The 22090-nt window shown below is 35.9% G+C and overlaps 2 protein-coding genes across 2 annotated transcripts in view; one reads left to right on the top strand and one right to left on the bottom strand.

Annotated features, from left to right (window-relative positions):
* LOC131986293 (Golgi SNAP receptor complex member 1-like) overlaps positions 1-15279 on the top strand; it is a 36778-nt gene extending 21499 nt beyond the window's left edge. Inside the window, exons 7-9 of the mRNA XM_059351176.1 lie at positions 14421-14450; positions 14648-14730; positions 14867-15279. Coding sequence (XP_059207159.1) covers positions 14421-14450; positions 14648-14730; positions 14867-14991 — 238 coding nt within the window. The 3' untranslated portion in view covers positions 14992-15279. The remainder of the gene's footprint in view (positions 1-14420; positions 14451-14647; positions 14731-14866) is intronic.
* Positions 15280-15418: 139 nt separating this feature from the next.
* Positions 15419-19145, bottom strand: LOC131986294 (trafficking regulator of GLUT4 1-like). Its single transcript, XM_059351177.1, has 3 exons — positions 18562-19145; positions 18303-18429; positions 15419-18224 (listed from the first exon to the last, which is right to left on the bottom strand). Exons 1-3 carry the CDS (start codon positions 18955-18957, stop codon positions 18199-18201), a joined length of 549 nt encoding a protein of 182 aa, XP_059207160.1. The 5' UTR covers positions 18958-19145; the 3' UTR covers positions 15419-18198.
* Positions 19146-22090: the final 2945 nt, after the last annotated feature.

The following is a 22090-nucleotide window of genomic DNA, read 5'->3' as shown; positions in this document are numbered from 1 at the left end:
AACTCAGGTTTACCTGTGACGTCGATCTTGTTGTCAGCAGCAACCTCTCCTTCGTTGGCGCCGATTGCAATGTCATCGGTGTTTGCAACTTTAGCCATTTTTCCTGCAGGAAACAAGAGAAGTGTGTCCAATACATATAAATAACTTGGAATAAGAAATAGATTTGTTGTGTTAAAAAGAGAGAAAACAGCCAGGATGTTACACTTACCTCAGGTGTCAGTGGTTCGTCTCGTGCTGTGAAGGGAGTTTGTTGAACGGAGTTGAGAAGCCTCGGCTCTTATAAATGTCCAGCATGTGTCTCTTTGGGGGAGGGGCTTAGGACGAGGAACTTCCTTAATATGGGTAAAAGGTGATTTGTCTGTTCAGCAAATCGCTTCAGTTCCCACAGAGTCTGAAGATGATACGTGAGCTTTGTCAATTGAGGTTCACACTTTAAAACTAAACTTAGAAATGTTCACATGGGCTGTGAAACTCATTGTCTCAAACCTGAAAATAACTTTAATATATGTTTAATATCATTCTACAACATTTAACTTGAATTTGTTTGGACAATCAACTTCCACTTTAAGATGTTAGAAGTGACACTATTTTCTGACTTTTTTTGTTTTTAGATAAAATGATTAATTGAGAACAATAATCTGAATAATCAGCATGTTTATCAATGATAAAAATAATTGTTCTGTACATCTGACACCAATGAGGCAGGTAACTATCAAATATCACGTTCAGACTTTAAAATTAAACTTAAATGATACTTTAAAAAGAGGGAACATCATTGAAAAATAAGTTAAATACTAATGTCTAATTTATTTCTAATGCATTTACCTTTTCTTTATTTTTTACTATTGATATGTAAAAAAAAAAAAGCTGGCAGCCTTTTTTGCTGCCATCTTTATCATATATTGTTCTTTAAAATATCCTTTAAATAAATAAAAATGCACAAATATATCCAGTATAATAACATTATCAGTTCCACAACAGGGAAAGGAAAAATACAAGAAGCATCAATAAAATAAATAGTAAGAAAAATAGTAAAAAAGCAACATAAACCAGAAGAAATAAAAAATAATAATAATTTAAACAAATTAGGAACAGTATTTATATTAAAGACGAACCAATAAGCAGATGAAAGATGTAAAATATAAGTCTAGCTTTAACAAAATAATTTTTATAATTGGATTATTTATTCATGTTTTTGTTACTTTTTAATGGATTAATCAAAGATTATTGTGATTAGCAGATGAGTCGCATCTCTCTACACCTTTTTATTATATTTCAATCAGGTTTATTTGGCCGGTTGGTATTATAAGAGTCAGCTTAATGTTTAATACTTTCAGAATCATGTTCCACAGTGAAACCACGAAACAAGCAGAAGTCACAAGTTTTAAATTTAAATTGAACTTTTGTCCTGATTCAGCATCTGTTTGATCTGAAGTTTCACTTTCAGTTTGAGTTCATTGCACTATTGAACGGAACCTTCTGAGTCAGCATAAATCAACCAAGAAGGATTATGAGAATTATAATTCTCTTCATCAGAATAAGAACATTTCCCAAAAATATTTTTTGGGGAGAATTTAAGCAGTTACAAATATCATTTTAATTTAAAAAAAACCCCCAAAAAAACAGGGATTATTAGGCACTGATGATTCAATGAATTCAAAACATGTATCTTAAAATTATTTTTATTGGGTGAAGTAATATCCATGAGGCATAAGAGAAAATTTCTTGTGACAAAAACAATGTAAACAAACCGTTTCATGCAGCATATTAACTTTGTATTTGTTTCATATTAAAGCTGATGAATCTTTAATCTGATGTCATTTATTATGATTGAGATTTCATGATGAGAGCTGAGTGGTTTATGATTCATTAGAGAGTAATTTCATTAGAGAGTAATTTCCTGAGAGACCGTACAGGTACACGCTTTGTAGTGTTTGTGGAAATCAAATAGCGATGGGTCATTTGTGCCGTGCCACGTTCGAACGTAGCGGACACCTGTGCGCACGCTCGTCTCAAAGTACAAATAATTATTTACTTCATGGTGACAAATTTTGAGTTTAACAGCCGCTTCGCTTCACAATTAAAGGAGTTCATGTATTACCAAGAGAGACTGATGAGACAGTTTAGGCCAGGCATGTCCAAACTATTCCACAAAGGGCTGTGTGGCTGCAGGTTTTCGTTTCAACCAAGCAAAAGCACACAGTTTGACCAATCAACTGTCTGAAGACTGAGATCAGTTGATTAACTGAGTCAAGTCTGGTGTGCTGCTGCTTGGTTGGAACGAAAACCTGCAGCCACACGGCCCTTTGTGGAATAGTTTAGACATGCCTGGTTTAGGCTATTTGAAGTCTACACATGCACACGTGAAGGCGTCTGAAGCCTTGGCTTTAGGACAATAACACACACGCGTTAACGTGTATAGTATATCCGGACTGGACCATTGCTCAGGTGCCAAACTGAGGAAGAGGCTGTGCGCATTTACGCACGAGGTCCACTGGATCATCAGGACCTGACAGTTATTCATTAGGGCCACGGAGCAATCGCACCGAGCACTATTGTTATACTGTGGATTTTTTCTTCGGTGCGGTTAGATCGGGATGGGTGTGCTATTACTTTTTTCTGCGGAATACAAATTTTTTGCGACGTAAGTCGTGAAAAACTGCCAAAAATGTTGCATTGAAGTGAATGGGCCAGCCGGAAAAAAAAAATGAGCAGAAAAGAACAATATTTGGAGATTTTCAAACGTCTACTTCTCCAGCATAATTTCACCTAGAGACTCCATTTAAACTTTAAACAGTAGACACAAGTCTTGTGTATCGGTGTATTAATCCACGTTTCGATAGGTCATATAGTTTTTTATCAATCCCTGTTCAATGACCATGATCATTTTTGGAGAAATTCTGAGATTATAATGGGTGTGTATTGCACGGAATGTTCGTGTCACAGTGTGTGACATCATCGCCAGAGTGTAGAGGGAGAAAAAATTGTCAAAAAATAAATGTGAAAACTGCGCTCCAGGCCGCAAATTCCACTCTACAGAAATAATTTATACATAGAAACGTAGGAAAATGTGTCTTCTCTCTCACAATCCTCTCTCACAATCCTCTGGTAAAGATGTCAGTGAGTTATAGTTTGGGCGTAGGACGCACAGATGCGCCACCAACACGCACCAACGGCCTCATTGGCTCCCATAATAAAAATGCAGGAAGATTTATGAAAAAGGGAGATGTAACAGTTTTTTAAAGATTGCTCTAACAAAGCTATTTTTTCATTTTTCTTAAAAAAAAACAAACAACATATGTGACGCGCTCCATCGAAATGAGTCGGAAGTCGCAAATGCCCGTTCTTGTAAAAACACGTTTAAACATGAAAAAAGTGATTTTGGGCTGTTTTGGGGTTTTATGCGTTTCTGAATAAATGAAGTCTCAGCTTTAAGACAATGTTAACATTAATATGAAATTCAAATGATAAGTATAGTTTTTAAGCTCTTAAACATAACGTCAGAAAGTTTTTCGCGGCACACAGACAGGTTGGATGACGTGGTTCAGATAGTGTTGAAGATCGCTGACTTAACTAGATGGATTAATGTGAGGAGAACATTGCAAAACTTTTCAATTTAATCAGAGATAGAGGTGCTACATGTGTTGATAACTGGACAGAGTTAATTATGGACTATTTCACCGCACCGGTAGGTGAGGAGACGAGAGGAGAGAGAGATAATGACGGAGAGAGTGAGTTGGAGGAAGATGAGGAGGAAGATATTGCGCTGATGGATGAGCCGATGGTAGCATACAATGTCTCTGACTGTAGTTATCTAAACGAGGACAATGTTAAAGAGACTGTCGCTCTGGAGTACAAGTGGAGCCGCAAACTTCAGAACGGCGGCGCCTGTTAGCTGCTGTTCACCGGAGGAGACGTGAGAAGACGTGACCTAGTTAAAGAGATGACTGATGGTAAGTGTTTATACTTTATCTACACGATCCTCTTTTTCTCTGTTCGTTAGGGCTAATAAAATCACTAGAGCAGGCTAAGAAAGCAGCTAATAATGCTGTGTGATAACTACACTACACTGTGTAACGTTAGCCCAGGTGTGGTTGTGTCAGGTGTGTCTCAGGTGTCTACTGTCTCCTATACATTACATTTATTAACGTAATGAGGAAAATCAGTGTTTCATTCACTTAAAAAAGTGTTGTTTCTGAACATAACCCAGGCAGTGATTACCTTATCACCAAACAACTGAGGCTAATTATTAAACAGTAATATACAAACATAATTTGTAGGAGACAGGTTTGCTGTTTGACACAAAGATGAGGAGATATTTAGGCTATCACAAAATAAACTGCCTAAAGTATGGTTAATGTATAGTAAAAATATTGTTTAAAAGTTCTGATATGGTGAATTATAAACTGTATGGTGAATATGTTATGTTTCTGAATATGGGGCTGTATTAAATCCTGTGCAGTCTATCAGTGAACACACTGATCATATTGAAGCAATAATACAGAAATGATCAGGCCTCATTCAACAATGATTCAATGTGATTTAGCCAGCCCAAAAGGTTTGTGATGATGACTGCATTTTTTATTAATGCTATTTTATTTTGTAGATGAAAACATTTGGTCCATCTTGTGAAGCTAAATACCACTCTGTCAGAGGATGCAGTGTGAGAAGCAGCAACACCAGAGGACTGCCTGCTTCCTTGATGCATGTGACAGTTTAATTATGAAATAATAATAAATAAATATGAAATAATATAAAATATATTCTGTATTATTATATTAAAAGGGCCATTGTCTGTATATATATATTTTTAATTGTATGGATATGCACTTGTAAGTAAGTGTAAGTACATGTGTGCACGTGGCTCACTATTTAATATTTTATAAATATTATTCATATAAATATTTTTAAAGTATTATTATATTTAAATACCCATCATGTGTATTACATCATATGTACAGTATATTTGTTCATGTTTTATCATTATTGTATTCCATATGTTTTGGATACTTTGTGTTGTGTGTCAATACCTGTACTGTGTTGTGTATGTGCTCGTGCACGTGATCACGTGCATGTGTATGTGTGACAGTATGAGTAGACTACACATACAGATGTGGGGTATCACCTTTGACCCAAAAATATTGTGTTCATTTGGACTCTAGTCTTAATAAATGTGTTTTAATCCATGTGAAACATGGTGGAATCTGTATCATTTTCTTTAAAGCCCTTTTTCTCAAAACTAACTTTTGATAACAGTCGAACGTTGGATGAGCATATCTCATGGAATATTTGGCGTAGAAACATAATGTTGGTATTGACATGAAGCTAAGAGTCTCCTCTTTACATACACATCAAAATCTCAAAATGTGTTTCGGGGTCAATGTGACTCATTTTGATGGAGCAGGTCACATATGTAGACGTTCAGGAAGAACTCAGGACGCTCAAAGTGAAGTCGGATCATTGATAGGTATTATGGTTTTACCAAAAATGCTTTCTGTTCGAGGCCAGAAATTCCAGTCTCTCCACCTCTGGCTGCTGTCATTGTTCCGGACCATTAACAGGTGGTGGCAGTTAATTCTGTTGATTTCTCTGCTCTGATTGCTTTTGATCTTTGCTCTGATTGCCTTTGATCTTTGCTCTGATTACAGTTGCAGATACACGCACACACACATGCACGTAAGCACGCACACTCCTCCAGATATACATGCTTCAAACATATGCGCGCACGCACGCACACACACACACACACACACACACACACACACCTTTCTTTCATTCTTCAGAGATTTCAAACAATTAATACTAGTAATATTATGATACTATATTATATAGTATTTTTTTATACAGCAACCTATGCCCTTTAACCTCAAAAGGTGTGTGTGTGTGTGTCTGTGTGTGTGTGTGTGTGTCTTGGATGAGCCCACTGTATCACAGGCAGAACATCTGAACGCCAAGGGGCTCCATTCATTACTGTTACAAGCAGAGGCAATCTCAACATGTTGTTGCATTTTCTTTCATTCTTTATTGTCTTTTCATAAAATATATTTTCACTTGAACTTTCATGTAATTAATATTTGAGGTGTGGAAAACACGTAAACAGCAGCTTGGAGGTGGTCCAGGTTCTATCTACTTGTAATAGCTGGCGGCCATTTTTCAAAAATGGTCATCAGATTGCGAATCAGCTATGCCGCCCCATTTTCTTATTATTGAAGATCTTTATTATTAAATTTAACATTTAACAAATGGTGCATCATTTGTAGGAGAGTTGTCCATTTGGAGGGCGAGTTCCTGAAAGAGAGAGAAAACTACATTTCTTACATGGAATTTGAATCTGCATGTAAACAAATATTTATTAAATTTGTGTAAATGAACACATTTTTTTGGCATGAGCACAACATATTAGTCGGATAATACGTCACTCGACAGACAAATTATTAACGATTTTCATAATCAATTAAACTTTAAAGTAATTTTTCTGCAAAAGCTGCAAATCTCCTGCTTTCCTCAGTTTTATATGATATTAAACTTAATAACTTTGTGTTTTGGAGTGACGGAACAAGGAATCACGCACCCAGGATGGACGTTTCCTTTTACTATTTTCTGACTCTTTTTTAAGATTAAATAATTAATTGAGGAAATAATCAACATATAAATGAATAATAAAAAATGATTGTTCTGTACATCTGACACTAATGAGGTAGGCAAATATCACCTTCAGACTTTAAAATTAAACTTAAATTATACTGTGAAAGAGGGAAAGTCATTATCTCAAATCAGAAAATTTGTTTAAAATATGGCTTATATAATTCTAAAAAATGAACCTTTCATATACATACTTTAAGATATTAGAAGTGACATTTTTTGCTTTAAATTTTTATTTATTTAGATCAAATGATTTATCGAGTCAATAATAAAAATTAGGGACTTTAACGCGTTAATTAAGATTAATTAATTACACAAAAATTAACAAAAATTGCACTGGTCTGTCGGACTTGAACAAAAATAAACAATATTTTTGTTCAAGTCCAACAGACCAGTGCAATTTTTGCCATTAAGAATAAAAAGTTAAAGTTAAAAAGTTGCTTAAGCAACAAAAATAAACAATATTTTTGTTGCTTAAGCTTATGTATTCAGTCATTATTCAATGGTATACTAAAAATCCATGTGAAAAAAATTACTTCTCACTGTTCTCAGGTCAAATATTTATATGCGATTAAAATGTGATTAATTTCGATTAATTAATTAGATTAATTAATTAATATTTTTTAATCGAGTCCCGGCCCTAATAAAAATAAATCCGCAGGTAAATAATTAACTTCTTACCTCAGCTAATGTTGACCTTGGTCCCCGACCCGATACTTCCGGAGTTCATTCCAACTAAAACATTAGACGTGTTGCCGATGCTGGAGCCTTTAGCAATGCCTCCTGCTCACACCAGAAGGAATAAAAGTTAAACACTGAAACTCAGATAAAGATTCTGATGATGATGTGAACACGAGGAGAAGCTTGCCTTGTATTTTATAGCTGTTGTCGGCTGCAATGCGACCTGTCTCTGTGTTCTCTCCTAAGACGGTGACCCCCTCGGTGTTTCCCAGAGAAACATTCGCTCCAACGCCTCCTGTCAGAGCAGAAGAGGAAAGTTTAACAAAAGCTGACAGAAAAAAAATATCAGATGAGCTCAGGTTTACCTGTGACGTCGATCTCGTTGTCAGCAGCAATCTTTCCTGCGTTGACGGCGACATTAATGTCATCGGTGTTTGCAATTTTAGCCATTTTTCCTGCAGGAAACAAGAGAAGTGTGTCCAATACATATAAATAACTTGGAATAAGAAATAGATTTGTTGTGTTAAAAAGAGAGAAAACAGCCAGGATGTTACACTTACCTCAGGTGTCAGTGGTTCGTCTCGTGCTGTGAAGGGAGTTTGTTGAACGGAGTTGAGAAGCCTCGGCTCTTATAAATGTCCAGCATGTGTCTCTTTGGGGGAGGGGCTTAGGACGAGGAACTTCCTTAATATGGGTAAAAGGTGATTTGTCTGTTCAGCAAATCGCTTCAGTTCCCACAGAGTCTGAAGATGATACGTGAGCTTTGTCAATTGAGGTTCACACTTTAAAACTAAACTTAGAAATGTTCACATGGGCTGTGAAACTCATTGTCTCAAACCTGAAAATAACTTTAATATATGTTTAATATCATTCTACAACATCTAACTTGAATTTGTTTGGACAATCAACTTCCACTTTAAGATGTTAGAAGTGACATTTTTCACTATTTTCTTTTTTTAATTTATTAATTTTTTTTTTATTAATTTTTTTTATTTCCCACATAAAGCACTCACATGACAAACCACAGAAAAGGGGAAAAAATAATCAAATAGCACAGCACGCAGACAAAGAATACACCGAAAGAAATAAAAATAAAATATTAAAAAATAATAATAATAATAAAATAAAATGAAAAATAGTAAGTTACCACTTTGTTACCTATACATCTTTCATTTACTGTCAGTCATTCAGTAAATTGTACAGATATATAAGGCTGTACAGTTTACATGGTGAAAAGAAATAGGAAAAAAAGAAAGAAAAAAGACCAAGGGAGTGAAGACTAACCAGCCACTAACTCTATAAAGGATCGCCAAGTTTTGTGGAAACTCTCTTCCTATGATTTTTCACTATTTTCTGACTTTTTTTGCTTTTAGATAAAATGATTAATTGAGAATAATAATCTGAATAATCAGCATATTTATCAATGATAAAAATAATTGTTCTGTACATCTGACACCAATGAGGCAGGTAACTATCAAATATCACGTTCAAACTTTAAAATTAAACTTAAATGAACCTTTAAAAAGAGGGAACATCATTGAAAAATAAGTTTAATACTAATGTCTAATTTATTTCTAATACATTTACCTTTTCTTAATTTTTTACGATAGAAATGTAAAAAAAAAAAAAAAAAGCTCCAGACTTAAGTCACTCAAATATTTTTTTTCAATTCTCTTACAAGCTAAATTCCTGATCAGTAATTTGCTTAATATTATTATTATTATTTTTTTTAAAACCAAACCTATTTTAAATTACTGCAGAGACTTTACGACATCTGCTTGGAATGATCAGCCTTTTTTGCTGCCATCTTTATCATATATTGTTCTTTTAAAATATCCTTTAAATAAATAAAAATGCACAAATATATCCAGTATCACACCATTATCAGTTCCACAACAGGGAAAGTTTTGGATATCAAAAATACAAAAAGCATCAATAAAATAAATAGTAAGAAAAATTGTAAAAAAGCAACATAAACCAGAAGAAATAAAATTAAAAAAAAAAAATTTAAACAAATTAGGGCCAGTATTTATAATAAAGACGAACCAATAAGCAGATGAAAGATGTAAAATATAAGTCTAGCTTGAACAAACAATCATTTTTTACAATTGGATTATTTATTCATGTTTTTGTTACTTTTTAATGGATCGATCACAGATTATTGTGAATAGCAGATGAATCGCATCTCTCTACACCTTTTTATTATATTTCAATCAGGTTTACTTGTCACAATTGGTATTATAAGAGTCAGCTTAATGTTTAATACTTTCAGAATCATGTTCCACAGTGAAACCACGAAACAAGCAGAAGTCACAAGTTTTGACTTTAAATTGAACTTTTGTCCTGATTCAGCGTCTGTTTGATCTGAAGTTTCACTGGAACATGTTTCAAACACTACACGTGACTTGGCTGTAGCGCAAATAAAATTTCAGTCCGAAGATTTTATTAAACTTTAATCCATGAAAGTGTGGACGTGCAGGACACTGTAAACATGCTATAAGCACACATTGATCTTATGATGTTCTATTTCCCTTCAGCTGATGTTAATCCGGTTCCCTGAACCGATTGATCCCAAGTTGTTTCCAACAGTCACATTTCTGACGTTGCCAATATCTGCCTTGTCTGCAACTCGTCCTGTTGAAACACCAGAGACAGAAAACAGTTAATCGTGCTCAGATATCTGCTGTAATGACCTGTGGACATGAGTAATAGTTTAAAAATAAACCACCCACTTTGGCCCACAGCTATCTGAGGAAGCTATATAACCCACCTGTCACAGTGAAGACGTTCCTTCCTCCGATGCATCCTCGGTTTCTTCCAGAAACACGAACGTCCCTCGTGTTACCCACAGACACTTTTTCTCCATCTGAAAAGGAGAAACAGATATAAATCTATTCCGAAAGCTCCAGTTTAGAGATGACAAGATAATTTTACCTTTAGTATTGTACTCATTCTCGCCTTCATCACAGTGTTTGGAAGTGTTACTGTAGTTGTCAGACACTGGTCGTGCTGAAATGTAGACAGACGAACCTAAAACAATGAAGAAAATAAAAAATGTGCTGTTAAATCCCATGGTAACACTCTGCTCTCCTGCTGGTTGTCTGTAATGTTTATGAGGTAGGACTGTTCAGTGCTATCACAGTTGGGACACAGTTTAATGTGTAACATGTAAACAAACGGACATGAAGCCAGAAGAGTTAGAGTTATTGATTCAGCCTTTGTCCTTATTTCTACTGAATCTAAAATAATTATATCAACTCATTTTGAGCAGCAGAACCACCTCTAAGCTCCACTACAAAACTACTGTTTTGGGAAGAAGTTATTTTTTCCAACATGCTGAGATTAATTTTGGTAACTAAAACTAACCTTCTTACAGCAACAGCAGTAATCCATCGGTTTTTGTGTGTCACATTTCGTAGGAAATCATGTGAAGCGATTCATGAGAACACCTTGAATTACGTCACTCTCTGTGGCAGGAAGAACAACAGATTTAGATAATATTAAGATAATAGACCTAATCTGGCATGACAGGACACTATAAAGACGGACAGTACAGGACAGGACAGGACAGGACAGGACAGGGCGTGACTAAAACGAGGAAGCAAATAAAAAAAATAAAAAAACAACACTGACCAGTAGCAGCCAAACGAGCAAATTAAAAGTAAAATAAATAAATAAATAAAAAAAGGTCAAATGTATAAATGTAAATAATGTCAATTTAAATAATTTAATAATTAATAATAATTAAATAATAATCTAAATAATAAAAATATCAAAATAATCTAAATAATGAAAAAAAGGTGAAGTTGAGATAAAGAAATCAATAATAGGAAGTTTTCCTGACCTGGCTAATTATATCCGGTATTCCAATTATTTTAGATTTTTTAATAATAATAAAATTAAAATAAATACATACATAAAAAAATATTATTATTATTATTATTACAAAAATATTTTTGCTATTTTTTTGTTATTGTTGTGTGAGGCCGGCCTCTGGCTCCAGGAAGGTTAATTCCAAACAACAGATTTTTCTGCAGAAGAAACATTTTCTGTCAAAATAACAACACTGAAGAATTTATTGCTTCAATTAACTTAATTTACCATAAAGACTTTTCTTTTATGAGTGTGTTGTTAGTGTAGTGCAGGCCAGTGGTGGTGTGTTTCACAGTGAGCGGTGAGCTCGTTGACTAACCATTAATAACCTTAACTAACTGTTGTTCAGCTCTCAGCCACAAAACACACCAGGACGTGTTTTATTTAAATGGATCTTCCTGTGGCGCCGTGTCTTAAAACTCCGACCCCCAACAAATGTAATTAATGTGACAGTAAACACGTTTAAAAACCTTCAGAGCCTATTTGCTTTTTACCACAAAACAATTGATTTTCTTCTTCACAAACTGTTGTTTAAAATGCATAAATATGTAACGCTGCAATCAAGTATGACACTACAGCCCAAATTTGACTGTCCAAAAACAGAGAATGTTTACAGTAAATATATGTATTTTTAAAGAAATTATCTTTCTAATAACTAAAGGTTAAACTGTTATTTCACCTGTTAAAAAATATTTATTAACACTTAATTAAACTAGATTTCTGTATTTTAAATAAATAATAATAATATATTTTTTTACTTTAATTTGAAAGTGGATGTTTGAGCTTTCTTTTTACAGATTTTTCACATTAAATGTACAATTTTACTTTGATTTTATATTAATTTGTATTGTAATGTTTTTTGTAGAATAAATTACATAGATAGCCAAAATACATAACTTACATTAATGTAATTTGACATTCAAAATCCATAAGAAATTCAATGATCCTTCATAATAATCTATAATTTACCATTATATTCATTTTTATTACGTATACAATTGTTTCATGACTATAATATTTTTATGTAGAACAACAGAAAAATCCTGTACAATAATACAGTAGTTTACTGTAAAAAATACTTTAATACTTTTTTCAACATTAAATTAGAGTTGTACAGAGGTCAGTGAATAGGCAGAAAACAAGACAATTAATTAGATTATTAAACAGGAATAAAAATCTTTTTGGGTCGATGTAAATTAAGAGGAAATTTACAGTGGATGTAAAGTCTCATCTAAAGTCTGGGGTGTGGCCTTCGTTTTATTGATTTATTACAAATATTTTTTTTGTATTTATTTATTTTTTTTATCATACATGCTCATTTAGTAAAATGTGACCTTATTTACTTGTTAATCTTTGGAGTTAGCGTTGCAAAAAAACAGACAAACGTATAAATGTTTACTGCTTATCCAGCCAGTGCTGTCACACTCTGGAGCATTTCAAGTTAATTTTCTTTGACTTTTGAAGCTTTAAAACTGTCTCAGTGCAGCCAGGTACCCCCAAACAAACCTGCTTTACAAACCGGTGATCAGACGGTTTTATTATCAGGAAAATAACAGCAAAGAGGAAAAAAATAAAACATAAACAGCAGCTGCCTCAGACAGCAGAGATAAGAGAGAGGTGGACGGAGAGATGAGGAGGAAGTATAAAGCGCAGTATTGATTTTTGGTCTCCAGTGGAGTCGGCCAGGATGCACGCTGCCGACCTGATGTGCTCTGCTCAGCTCCAGACTCAACGCTTCATTTTTTTCTCCATCACAGCTAATGTAACTGATGAAACCCTGTGTGTGTGTGTGTGTGTGTGTGTGTGTGTGTGTGTGTGTGTGTGTGTGTGTGTTCTTGCACTTCCTACACAGTGAGGTCCCGAACATGTTTTGAACCAACAGAGTGAGGACATTTTTGAGAAGTGAGGACATTTTGGCCGTTCTTCACTTCTTTAAAGGCTCGTTTGAGCGGTCAGACTTTGTTTTAGGGTTAAGGTTACAATTAGGTTTATGTTAGGGTTAGGGTTGGGCATTTAGTTGTCATGGTGAAGGTTAGGTTAAGGGTTAATTCACTATTCCAATGAGGGCCCTCACAAAGATAGAAGTACAAGGATGTGTGTGTGTGTGTGTGTGTGTGTGTGTGTGTGTGTGTGTGTGTGTGTTGCTTATATGCACCTATAAGCTATAAGCCTGAATGTATATACATGTGTGTTCAGAGAGATTGATTGTCGGTTTGATTTGACCAATCAGAGTCTGACTTTCCCAAAAATCCTCCATTAGCAGCACTTTTCTCTCGTCTCTCAGGAATCACAGGAAGTGCTCCTTTTATGATAATAGACCTAAAGAGCTGTGCGGTTTCATGGCACGCCGTTCTCTCCGTCATGTTCTATCATTTCCTCACTCTGAAACCAACAGATATACATAGAACCAGGGGAGGTTCAAAGTGAGGTCCAGGGACCCAGAGGGGTCCATGGCATTCTGCCAGGAGGTCCCTGAGAGGTTTTCAGATTCATTAAGTTAAATTATAATGAAAATGCAGCATTCTTTCTTTCTTTTAGGGTTCATATTTCATAAAAAGTTCATAGGTTATGTTCTTATCTAACAAATGTATCATTCTTAAACTCCATGCATGTTTTAAACATCTCTAAAATCTTTCTAATACATTTCTCTTTTGTTAGAAGGATTAGACTGTCAGGGTTTCTAAACACTTTTCAAACTTTTCCAACAGCATACAGCTGTGTTGAATTACGCATTCATTTGTTACTGCTGCTGCCCGAGCAGAAACCGCTCTTTGGTAGAAATAGCTTCACCTTAAAAGCCCCAAATGAGAAAAAATCTGAATCCGAGGGCATGGCTTTACACATGGAGGGTTTTTTTTACTACCAAGTGACGCAGAGGGGCTTCATATCTCCATATCTCCGTATCTTCGCCCTCTCTGAGGTCAGACTGCTACAGTGACTCAATGCTGCCTCTTGAGGCACACAGTGGTATAAACAGAACAGGTTGGGTTGCGGCTAGCTGGTTAGCTGCTCTCTGCAACACAATACATAGACGTCTTTCACATTATGCTAAAAGTGTCACGTTTTATTGATAGAAGTAGTTCATTTTTTGTTTTAAGTAAAAAAATGTGGTTAAATCCTACATATCGCACCTTTTTAAAATTATTTTTCATTTCGCACATTTTTAAATTGACTTAATCTAAGTTTTCTCTTTTTTTCTCCTTTTTTCTGTCTCATGTTCACAGCTCAGATAGTCTTATCGACAATGCAATAAGGTAAGCTTTATTGCTCTGTTCACTCTCCTCTTACTCTCACTCATTCAACACACACACATATTTTTTTGTGAACAGACTATCATGCCTCTCTACTCTTTGTCTCCTCGGCTGAAACATTAAACTTAATGTGATGCTGTAAAGACGTGGGGTTTTTTCCTACCAACTAAAATTCCTGATGCTTTCTCCCTGTCCTGCAGCATAGCCATGGCCACCAAAGAGAACATCACATTTCAGCGTGGGATGTTGAAGTCCATTCAGACCAGGGTCACAACTCTGGCCAGTATCCTTTTTAATCAATTTCTCTTCACCTGAGTTTACATGTTTTTCCTGCTGCTTTATCTGTTTTTCTCACTGCAGCCAGCTCATATAGTAATTATTTTCCTTCACCTCGCTCCCCCTCCCTCCTCGCCTTTCAGATCGCTTCCCAGCCATCAACGGTCTCATCCAGAAAATCAATTTGCGCAAGAGGCGGGACTCTTTAATCCTAGGCGGGGTGATTGGCATCTGCACCATCCTCCTGTTGCTTTACACTTTCCACTGATTCTCCCGGAAACTGAAGAACAAAATATTATTTTTTATGTTTTCATATTTTAGTTTACCCTATTAAAAGAAAGGCCTTTATTTTGGAAAGAAATTTGCGTCAAATTCATGAAGTCTTAATCAACATTGTGTCAGATTGGAGAGTTTATTTATTTTCTGAATTATAATAGCATTTCCATCCTGGGGTTTATATATTGCTGCTTATATATCCTGATGTAATTGTGTACTGTTACGTTGTCATTTTTATAGTACAGACGGTGCCCGATACAAAATAAAGCTGATGAGCTCACTTTTCATGCTCATGTCAAGTTTATTTCATGCAGAACTATGGCACAGTAAACCAGTCATACAGTATAAATGTATAAACATCAACATCAGAGTGCCAGGAACAGTGCATACAGGGAGGAGCGACTCCATTCATATCTTGCAGTAATATTGTAAACATAATGAGGTGTTAGAGATCCAGGCAGTTCAGGAGCAAAAAGCAAGATATCACACGATGGCTGCAGCAAGGCGTGGTGGTGGCAAACATACATGAGATTTAAACAATGTAAACAGTGTATGAAATCAGTACATACATCTTCCCACAGTCAGTTTGATGCAAATGTTAGAGAGAAAGAAAGCAGGCAGCGGTGGTGGTTCAGACTAGAGCTGCACTGATGCCTTTGTCAAACCACAACAACCTGTTTCGAACATTATTACACACATTAATGATTGTAAAAGATGAGTAGAAGCCTACTCGTAACAACCTACTAAGCCTACTAGTAGGTTTAGTAGGTTGTTATCAGCTCATTCAATGACGGCTCACGGAAAACTAAGAGGTTTATTAGTTGAAAGGCTGCTGTTTCATAACAATGATGCTATAAAACAACTTATCTAAGGTCAGGGCTCCACCTGCTAGTAGGTGTAGTAGGTTGCTATTAGCCCATTCAGTGGCCATCTGCTGAAACAAATCTGTTATGTTTCGTTAAAAGGCCGCAGTTTCATTACGATGAGGCTACTTAACTACTTCTCTAAGGTTAGAGTGGTTAGTCATTATAAAATATAGTTTTAAAAGTTAAATAAAGGCCAGAAGTTAAGTAGTTGTAAGGTTGACGTGAGTACCAAAAGTGATTAAGGGTGCACTGATGCCTTTTTGTTTTTGTCACCCATTTGGAAATTCATCAAGCGATGGAAGGGGCATTATCAGCGATTATCATTCCCATAAGTATGGGCGAGTTGAGGTTTGCTCCACCTTCTAATAGGTGCAGTAGGTTTTTATCTGCCCATTCATCAGCTGCTCTCTGAAAAAAAACTACCTCTCTAAGGTTAGAGTGGTTAGTCGTTATAAAAGAAAAATAAATGCAGGAAGTTATGATGTTACAATGACGACGTGAGAAATGTTAATTAATCCAAAAAGAAATATAGAACGCTCCGTTTCTTCAAACAGCAACACTCTGTTTAGATGTCACATTGCATTTAGTTATGTTGGTTAGATAAAAATGTGGCATTAAGTGGCGTCACTTCGAATTTTCATTCTTTATTAGGGATGTGACAATATTTTGTGGCATGAGATCTCGCAAGATTAAACCCGATGATATTTCTCGCTGCGTTAAAAATCTGTCTTGCAAGATTTGTGAGCTATCCAAACTTCTATTTGTGACCTGTGGGGGCAGTAAAAGGAAAAGAAGAGGAGGAGGAGAAGGAGGGGAAGCAGCAAGCAGCCAGAATGACGTTGCAGGGGTCGGCAGCTCGTTAAGAAGAGTAAGAACAAATTGAAGCGGTACAGTCCTGCTAATAGGCTAACAGTTAGCTCTGTAGCAGTACAGTGTGTATGTGCTGCTGCTGCAGGAGGTGTTCACTTAGTGATCTCTGTTTCTTTACAACAAGCACCGAACACTCTGTGCACAGTTAGCGATGCTGTTAATTCAAGATCGCTATGTTTATGATCAGCGGAGACGCTGTGCATAATTAGCCATGCTGTTTGTTTATGATCAGCTGCTGATGTTGTGTACAGTTAGCGACGGCGGCCACAGTTGCTTCTCCGTGTTTAATCCATCGCGTATGTGATCACGGTCGAAAACTGTTGCTAATCAATTACGCAACGATGGAAAACCATATGTCACCTCCGGAGTCTTTAAATCCGTCTGGGGGCCTTTTTGTAATGGAGACACTCAGAGTGAGCGGACATTTGAGAGGGTTACTTTCCGGGTGGTCACTCTTTACCCGAAAGGAAACACGGCTCATATTGTTTGCACTTAAAAAAAAAAAGAAGAAATATTTAATTTTATTTATTTCATTTTAACTTTTATAAATTTTAGTTTTAGTTTCAATTTGTGGAAGAAGCAGTTTATTAAAGCTCATGCTTACATCATGCATGTAAAGAGTTATAATAATTGCATAATATAATAATAATAATAATAATAATATAATAATTTCAAAATGCATGTGCAACTCGGTTAAATAAAAGTCTGTTGGTCCAGTCATATATTGTGTCATTGTAGTTTTCTTAAAATCTCGTCTGGTCTTGTTCTCGTGAACCCAACATCGTGTCTCGTCTCGTGAGCTGAGTGTATGGTCACACCCCTGTTCTTTATGCGCTGTGTCCTTCAATTCCCACTTCACTTTCACACTCGTAATGTCCCTTCCACCTTGGTGTCACTAATACAGCTGCTGGAGGACGTGGCTAAATACACACATTCATATAGCAGCCCATTGAATGAGCTGAAAACAACCTTCTGCACCTGGTAGAACACTCGCCCGTTCTTCTGGGATTATACCCGCTGATGACGCCATCAGTCCCCTGACAACGTCCAAATTGAGTGCTGCAACAGGGTGCATTTATTTATCTTTACATCGTGTACTAATATTATTTTTTATGGGCTTTTTTGATGATGATGAAACAAAATGCAGAGCCGTCCAATTTGTTCCTCAGTACACCACTAGTCCAAACTTTCCCCCTCAGAATCTGACGATCCGACACTACTTCATCTTCCTTCCTTTGTTCCTGAGTTTGTGGTTTATTGGACATTGGAGAGTTTGCCGGAAAAAAGAGAAACGACCTGCAACTTTTTTTTTTCTTACTTTATCGTCCGTAGCAGAAAAAGCAATAATTAGGGTCTGTTTAGCTTGTTCAGATTTTGTGCTTTTTCCATATTCAAACCCCTCCAGCCTCCACCTCTTCTTCTTCTTCTTGTTCTCTTCTGTGCAAATTTGACATTAGATGAAGTTATTTTCCATCCCCCTTCTGGATCTCTAAAGAGGCAGTGAAAAGAGACATTAGGACACACACAACCCTTTTTAAACTTGTTCTCTATGTATTTCTTTTCATACCTAATGTAAACACTATGAAGAGGATGACAGCCACACCCAGCAGTATTGCCAGACAGCTGAGCAGCATAGACAGACGCCCATACTTCTTCGCTCCTGCAATATCTCCTGTATGGAGGACAGACCTCGACTAATGGGAGAGGGGAAGGGGATGAATCATTTAAACAGAAGCAAAAAAGCACCTGTAGTTAGAATAAACTCAAAGCAACAGATGACATAAATAAGAATATGCCTATATGGAGGAGATTAAAGTAAAACTTACCACATGTGCATACCACAAGGCACATATGTTGAGCGGCACGGCGGGGCAGAAGCAGGATAGCACGGCGAGCCAGAGGTAGCTCGGGGCGGCTCCGGGCGGGACCGGGGAGGGCAGCGGGCCCAAGCTGAGGCGGGACAGGGACTTGGGTGGGGTCGCCAGCTGCCCGATGGAGCCTGACTTCATCGGAGACCTGTGCCCGTTCTGGTCCGCGTCCAGGGACCGGACGCTGCCTCGGATGTTGAGGGAGGAGTCGGACGGCTTGATGTTGCTCTGCCCGCTGCGCTCCGTGGCGGCGACGCTCAATAGTTTCTCCGTGTCCTGGAAGTCGGTGGGGTTGGACACTTCCCTCTCGCCAAGGGCGCTCTTCCCAAAGGCGGCATCAGTGTTGATCGCCATCGCTGAGAGATCTCCAACAGTGTTTATAGTGTGAGCCGGAGCTGCTGTCCTGGTGGAGCTGCAGAGGAGTCGTCCTTCAGATCTTCTCCATTGGGGATCATTAGATTAAATATTATAAATTCAGAGCGCCTAATACCTTCAAGGCAACCTATTTAATTAACTCCATCAAAATCTCTTATTATTGATGAGCAAGATGTTATTGATGCCCTAGTCCCTCTCACTGGCGGTGAGCGTCCGCACGCGCGCCTTGCCTTTTTACCCCCCCCTCTCTTATTATGTAGTGAGGTATTACCGCATCCTTACTTCTCCGCAGCTCATCACCAGCGTCTGCCCTACTTATGCGCCAGGAGAAGGCGTGTGACAGTGCAAAAACAACGATTAAACCTCTTTGAGAGCGAACACGCGCGGTGCGTAAAGCTTTCCATTTACGCGCGGCGGCATCAGCCGGAGCAGCGGAGGACCCGCACTGGGTGTGAGAGGGAGAGGCGGATCTCAGGAACATGCTGACTCGGGTCCTCCTGGAAATTCTCACATTTTACATTCTGCAGCTTTGGCAGAATGATTTAATCTACATTTTTCTGAAAGGTAGTGACATACAATCCATAATTGACCGTTCAGTTAAATATAAAGATAATAAATAACATAATAATACAATATATGTAATAATATAAATATGTTAACCAATTAATCGAAGCATTCATATAATTAAATAAAACGTAATAAATCAATTCAGTCAGTTTAATAATAATAATGATAGTAATAGTAAAAGTAATAATAATAATAATATTCAATGAATTCATTTATATAGCTGAATACAGCTATTTTAAAAGCCAAAATACATTAATAAATACAATAAATAAAGACCACACTAACAAAGTAAAATAAAAATTAGACAGGTATATAAATAATTAAAACTCTATGGAAAAATCTAAAATGATAGATTACAAAAAAATAATGATACAAATAACATCAACAAATTAATAATAATTGAATAAATACAGCTCTATTAAAAGCCATGATAAAATGCTAGAATACAATAAATGTATCATTTCATGAATTAATTAATTATGTGCTGTTAAGTGCTATAATTATATATTATTAATAATTATAATAATAATAACATTCTCTGCTGCTTGAATGTGTTATAGCACTTAACAGCACATTGTGTGTAATGAACTTTTGTCTTAAAGGGACAGTATACCTCAAAGCAAAAAGATCATATATTAAATATTTTTCCTCTGTGTTTTATGAATCGAGATTATCATTATGATGTAGAGCAGGGATGGGCAACTGGAGGCCCGGGGGCCGCATACGGCCCGCACCCTCACTTGAAGTGGCCCTCAGTACAACTACATGCATTTGAGCATGAAATCTTAAAAGTGCAGTGTAAAAATGCACAAAATTTCTTCTTGCATTAATGTTGTTCTGCTGTTCTTGCACTGAAAAAAAAAAAGAAATCACAGTAAGTTGTTATTTTTTATTTGCTTCAAACCTTTTGTATTCCTATTTATACTGTTATACATGCATTTGAGCATGAAATATGTTAAGTTACTGCACTGTAAACATATTTAAAATTGCAGTTTCATCATATCTGGTTAAGTGCACGGTCCTATATGTGGCCCTGTGGTAGTGTCCATGAAAAAATGTGGCCGCGTCCAGCATTTAAGTTGCCCATCCCTAATGTAGAGTTAACATAATAATGGGGCCTAATGATTTATTAATAAAAATAACTGAGAATCTATCACCTATTAAATAAAATGTTTATCCACATTAGTTGATAATTATCCAGTGTGACTTTATTTTCTTCACTTTTCTTCAGTGAAAATAAGTTTTCAGTCAGAGTTCAAACTTCTTCACGGATTATTCCGCCATCTAGTGGTGATTCTGTAAAACTGCATTAAGATCCTGAAGTTGGTTTAAAGTTTGCCTCTCTTTGCAAAGTCCCAAATAGAGCTCGAACAATATCAGATATTTCATATTATAATATGTGGTAAATACTATGTATTTTATTGTCAACCAATTCTAGAAATGATAGCTGAAAAAATAAAGATTTTTTAAATGGATTTTAAAAAAATAATTGCTGATGGTTCCATTAAAATATAAATAAAAATAAATAGCTTAATAAATATATGTTCAGTAGTGATCTGTTGCTAACATTCAAATAAATAAAAATAAAAAGCTAAATATACAACAATAATCTATGTTCATTTTCAGTCATTTAAATACAATAAATAAATATAGAATAAATAAAACTAAAATAAATAGCTAAATAAACATCAGTACTGTATGTTCATGGTCAGTCAATTGCTGACTGTTTAAATAAATAAAAATATAAATAGCTAAATAAATATTAGTATTGCATGTTTAGTGACAGTCAGTTGCTGACCATTTATATAAAAAATAAAATGCTAAACATTAGTAGTTTGTTCAGTGTCAGTCAGATGCTTACCATTTCAATACATTTTTTTAAAACATAGATAAATAAACATCAGTATTGTATGTTCAGTTTGTCAATTATTGTCCATTTAAATAAAGAAAGGTAATACTTTAATAAATAACCATTAGTAATATACATTCAGGGTTAGTCGATTGCTGATCATTTAAATAAATTAAGAAACAAAATATTGATATTATTATTTAATCAGTTCTTTAATGTATTTTTTTCTTGGCAATGCAAACCTGTGAAGCTCCATCAGATCTGTAAAGAAAGTAAAATTAAAATAACAGCATTTTATTGGACAAATATGATGATATTGAAACAAAACGATTCCTTTATTAGGATGAGTTTACTTAACAGTAATACAGTTAATACATGAATCAAATAATTAAACTAGTTGCATTATTGTTGTGTCACTAACTCCCTCAGTCTGAGAGTTGTAAAGGAATCCCTGAAGAACAAACATTGTTATTTTTTCTCTCTGGTTTGGTGTCTTATACTTTTTTTAATATATAGGATTCTTTGAGTCCGGACTAGATGTCAGCAGTTATTTCAGATCTGAGGAGTCCTCTGCTGATCATTTTGTAAAGCTCTGACAGAGTATATATGTAGCTGCAGAATGTAATGCAGGCGGCAACCTCCGGATCTGAGCAGGGAGGCAAACCAGGAAGTGCCTTGAGCTGCATTCTACTAAAA

This window comes from Centropristis striata, chromosome 15 (assembly GCF_030273125.1).
Source record: "Centropristis striata isolate RG_2023a ecotype Rhode Island chromosome 15, C.striata_1.0, whole genome shotgun sequence".
Classification (NCBI taxonomy): Eukaryota; Metazoa; Chordata; class Actinopteri; order Perciformes; family Serranidae; genus Centropristis; species Centropristis striata.
The sequence above is the reverse complement of the archived record's forward strand: the minus strand, read 5'-3'. Positions and strand labels throughout refer to the sequence as shown.

Excerpts from the sequence above, each read along its gene's own strand:
- LOC131986294 (XM_059351177.1), bottom strand. The coding sequence starts at position 18,957 with ATGGCGATCAACACTGATGCCGCCTTTGGGAAGAGCGCCCTTGGCGAG. Across the intron at positions 18,430-18,561 it reads CCTTGTGGTATGCACATGTG|TCGAGGTCTGTCCTCCATAC; the intron begins GTAAGTTTTACT and ends CTCTCCCATTAG. Across the intron at positions 18,225-18,302 it reads CTTCATAGTGTTTACATTAG|AGATCCAGAAGGGGGATGGA; the intron begins GTATGAAAAGAA and ends CTGCCTCTTTAG.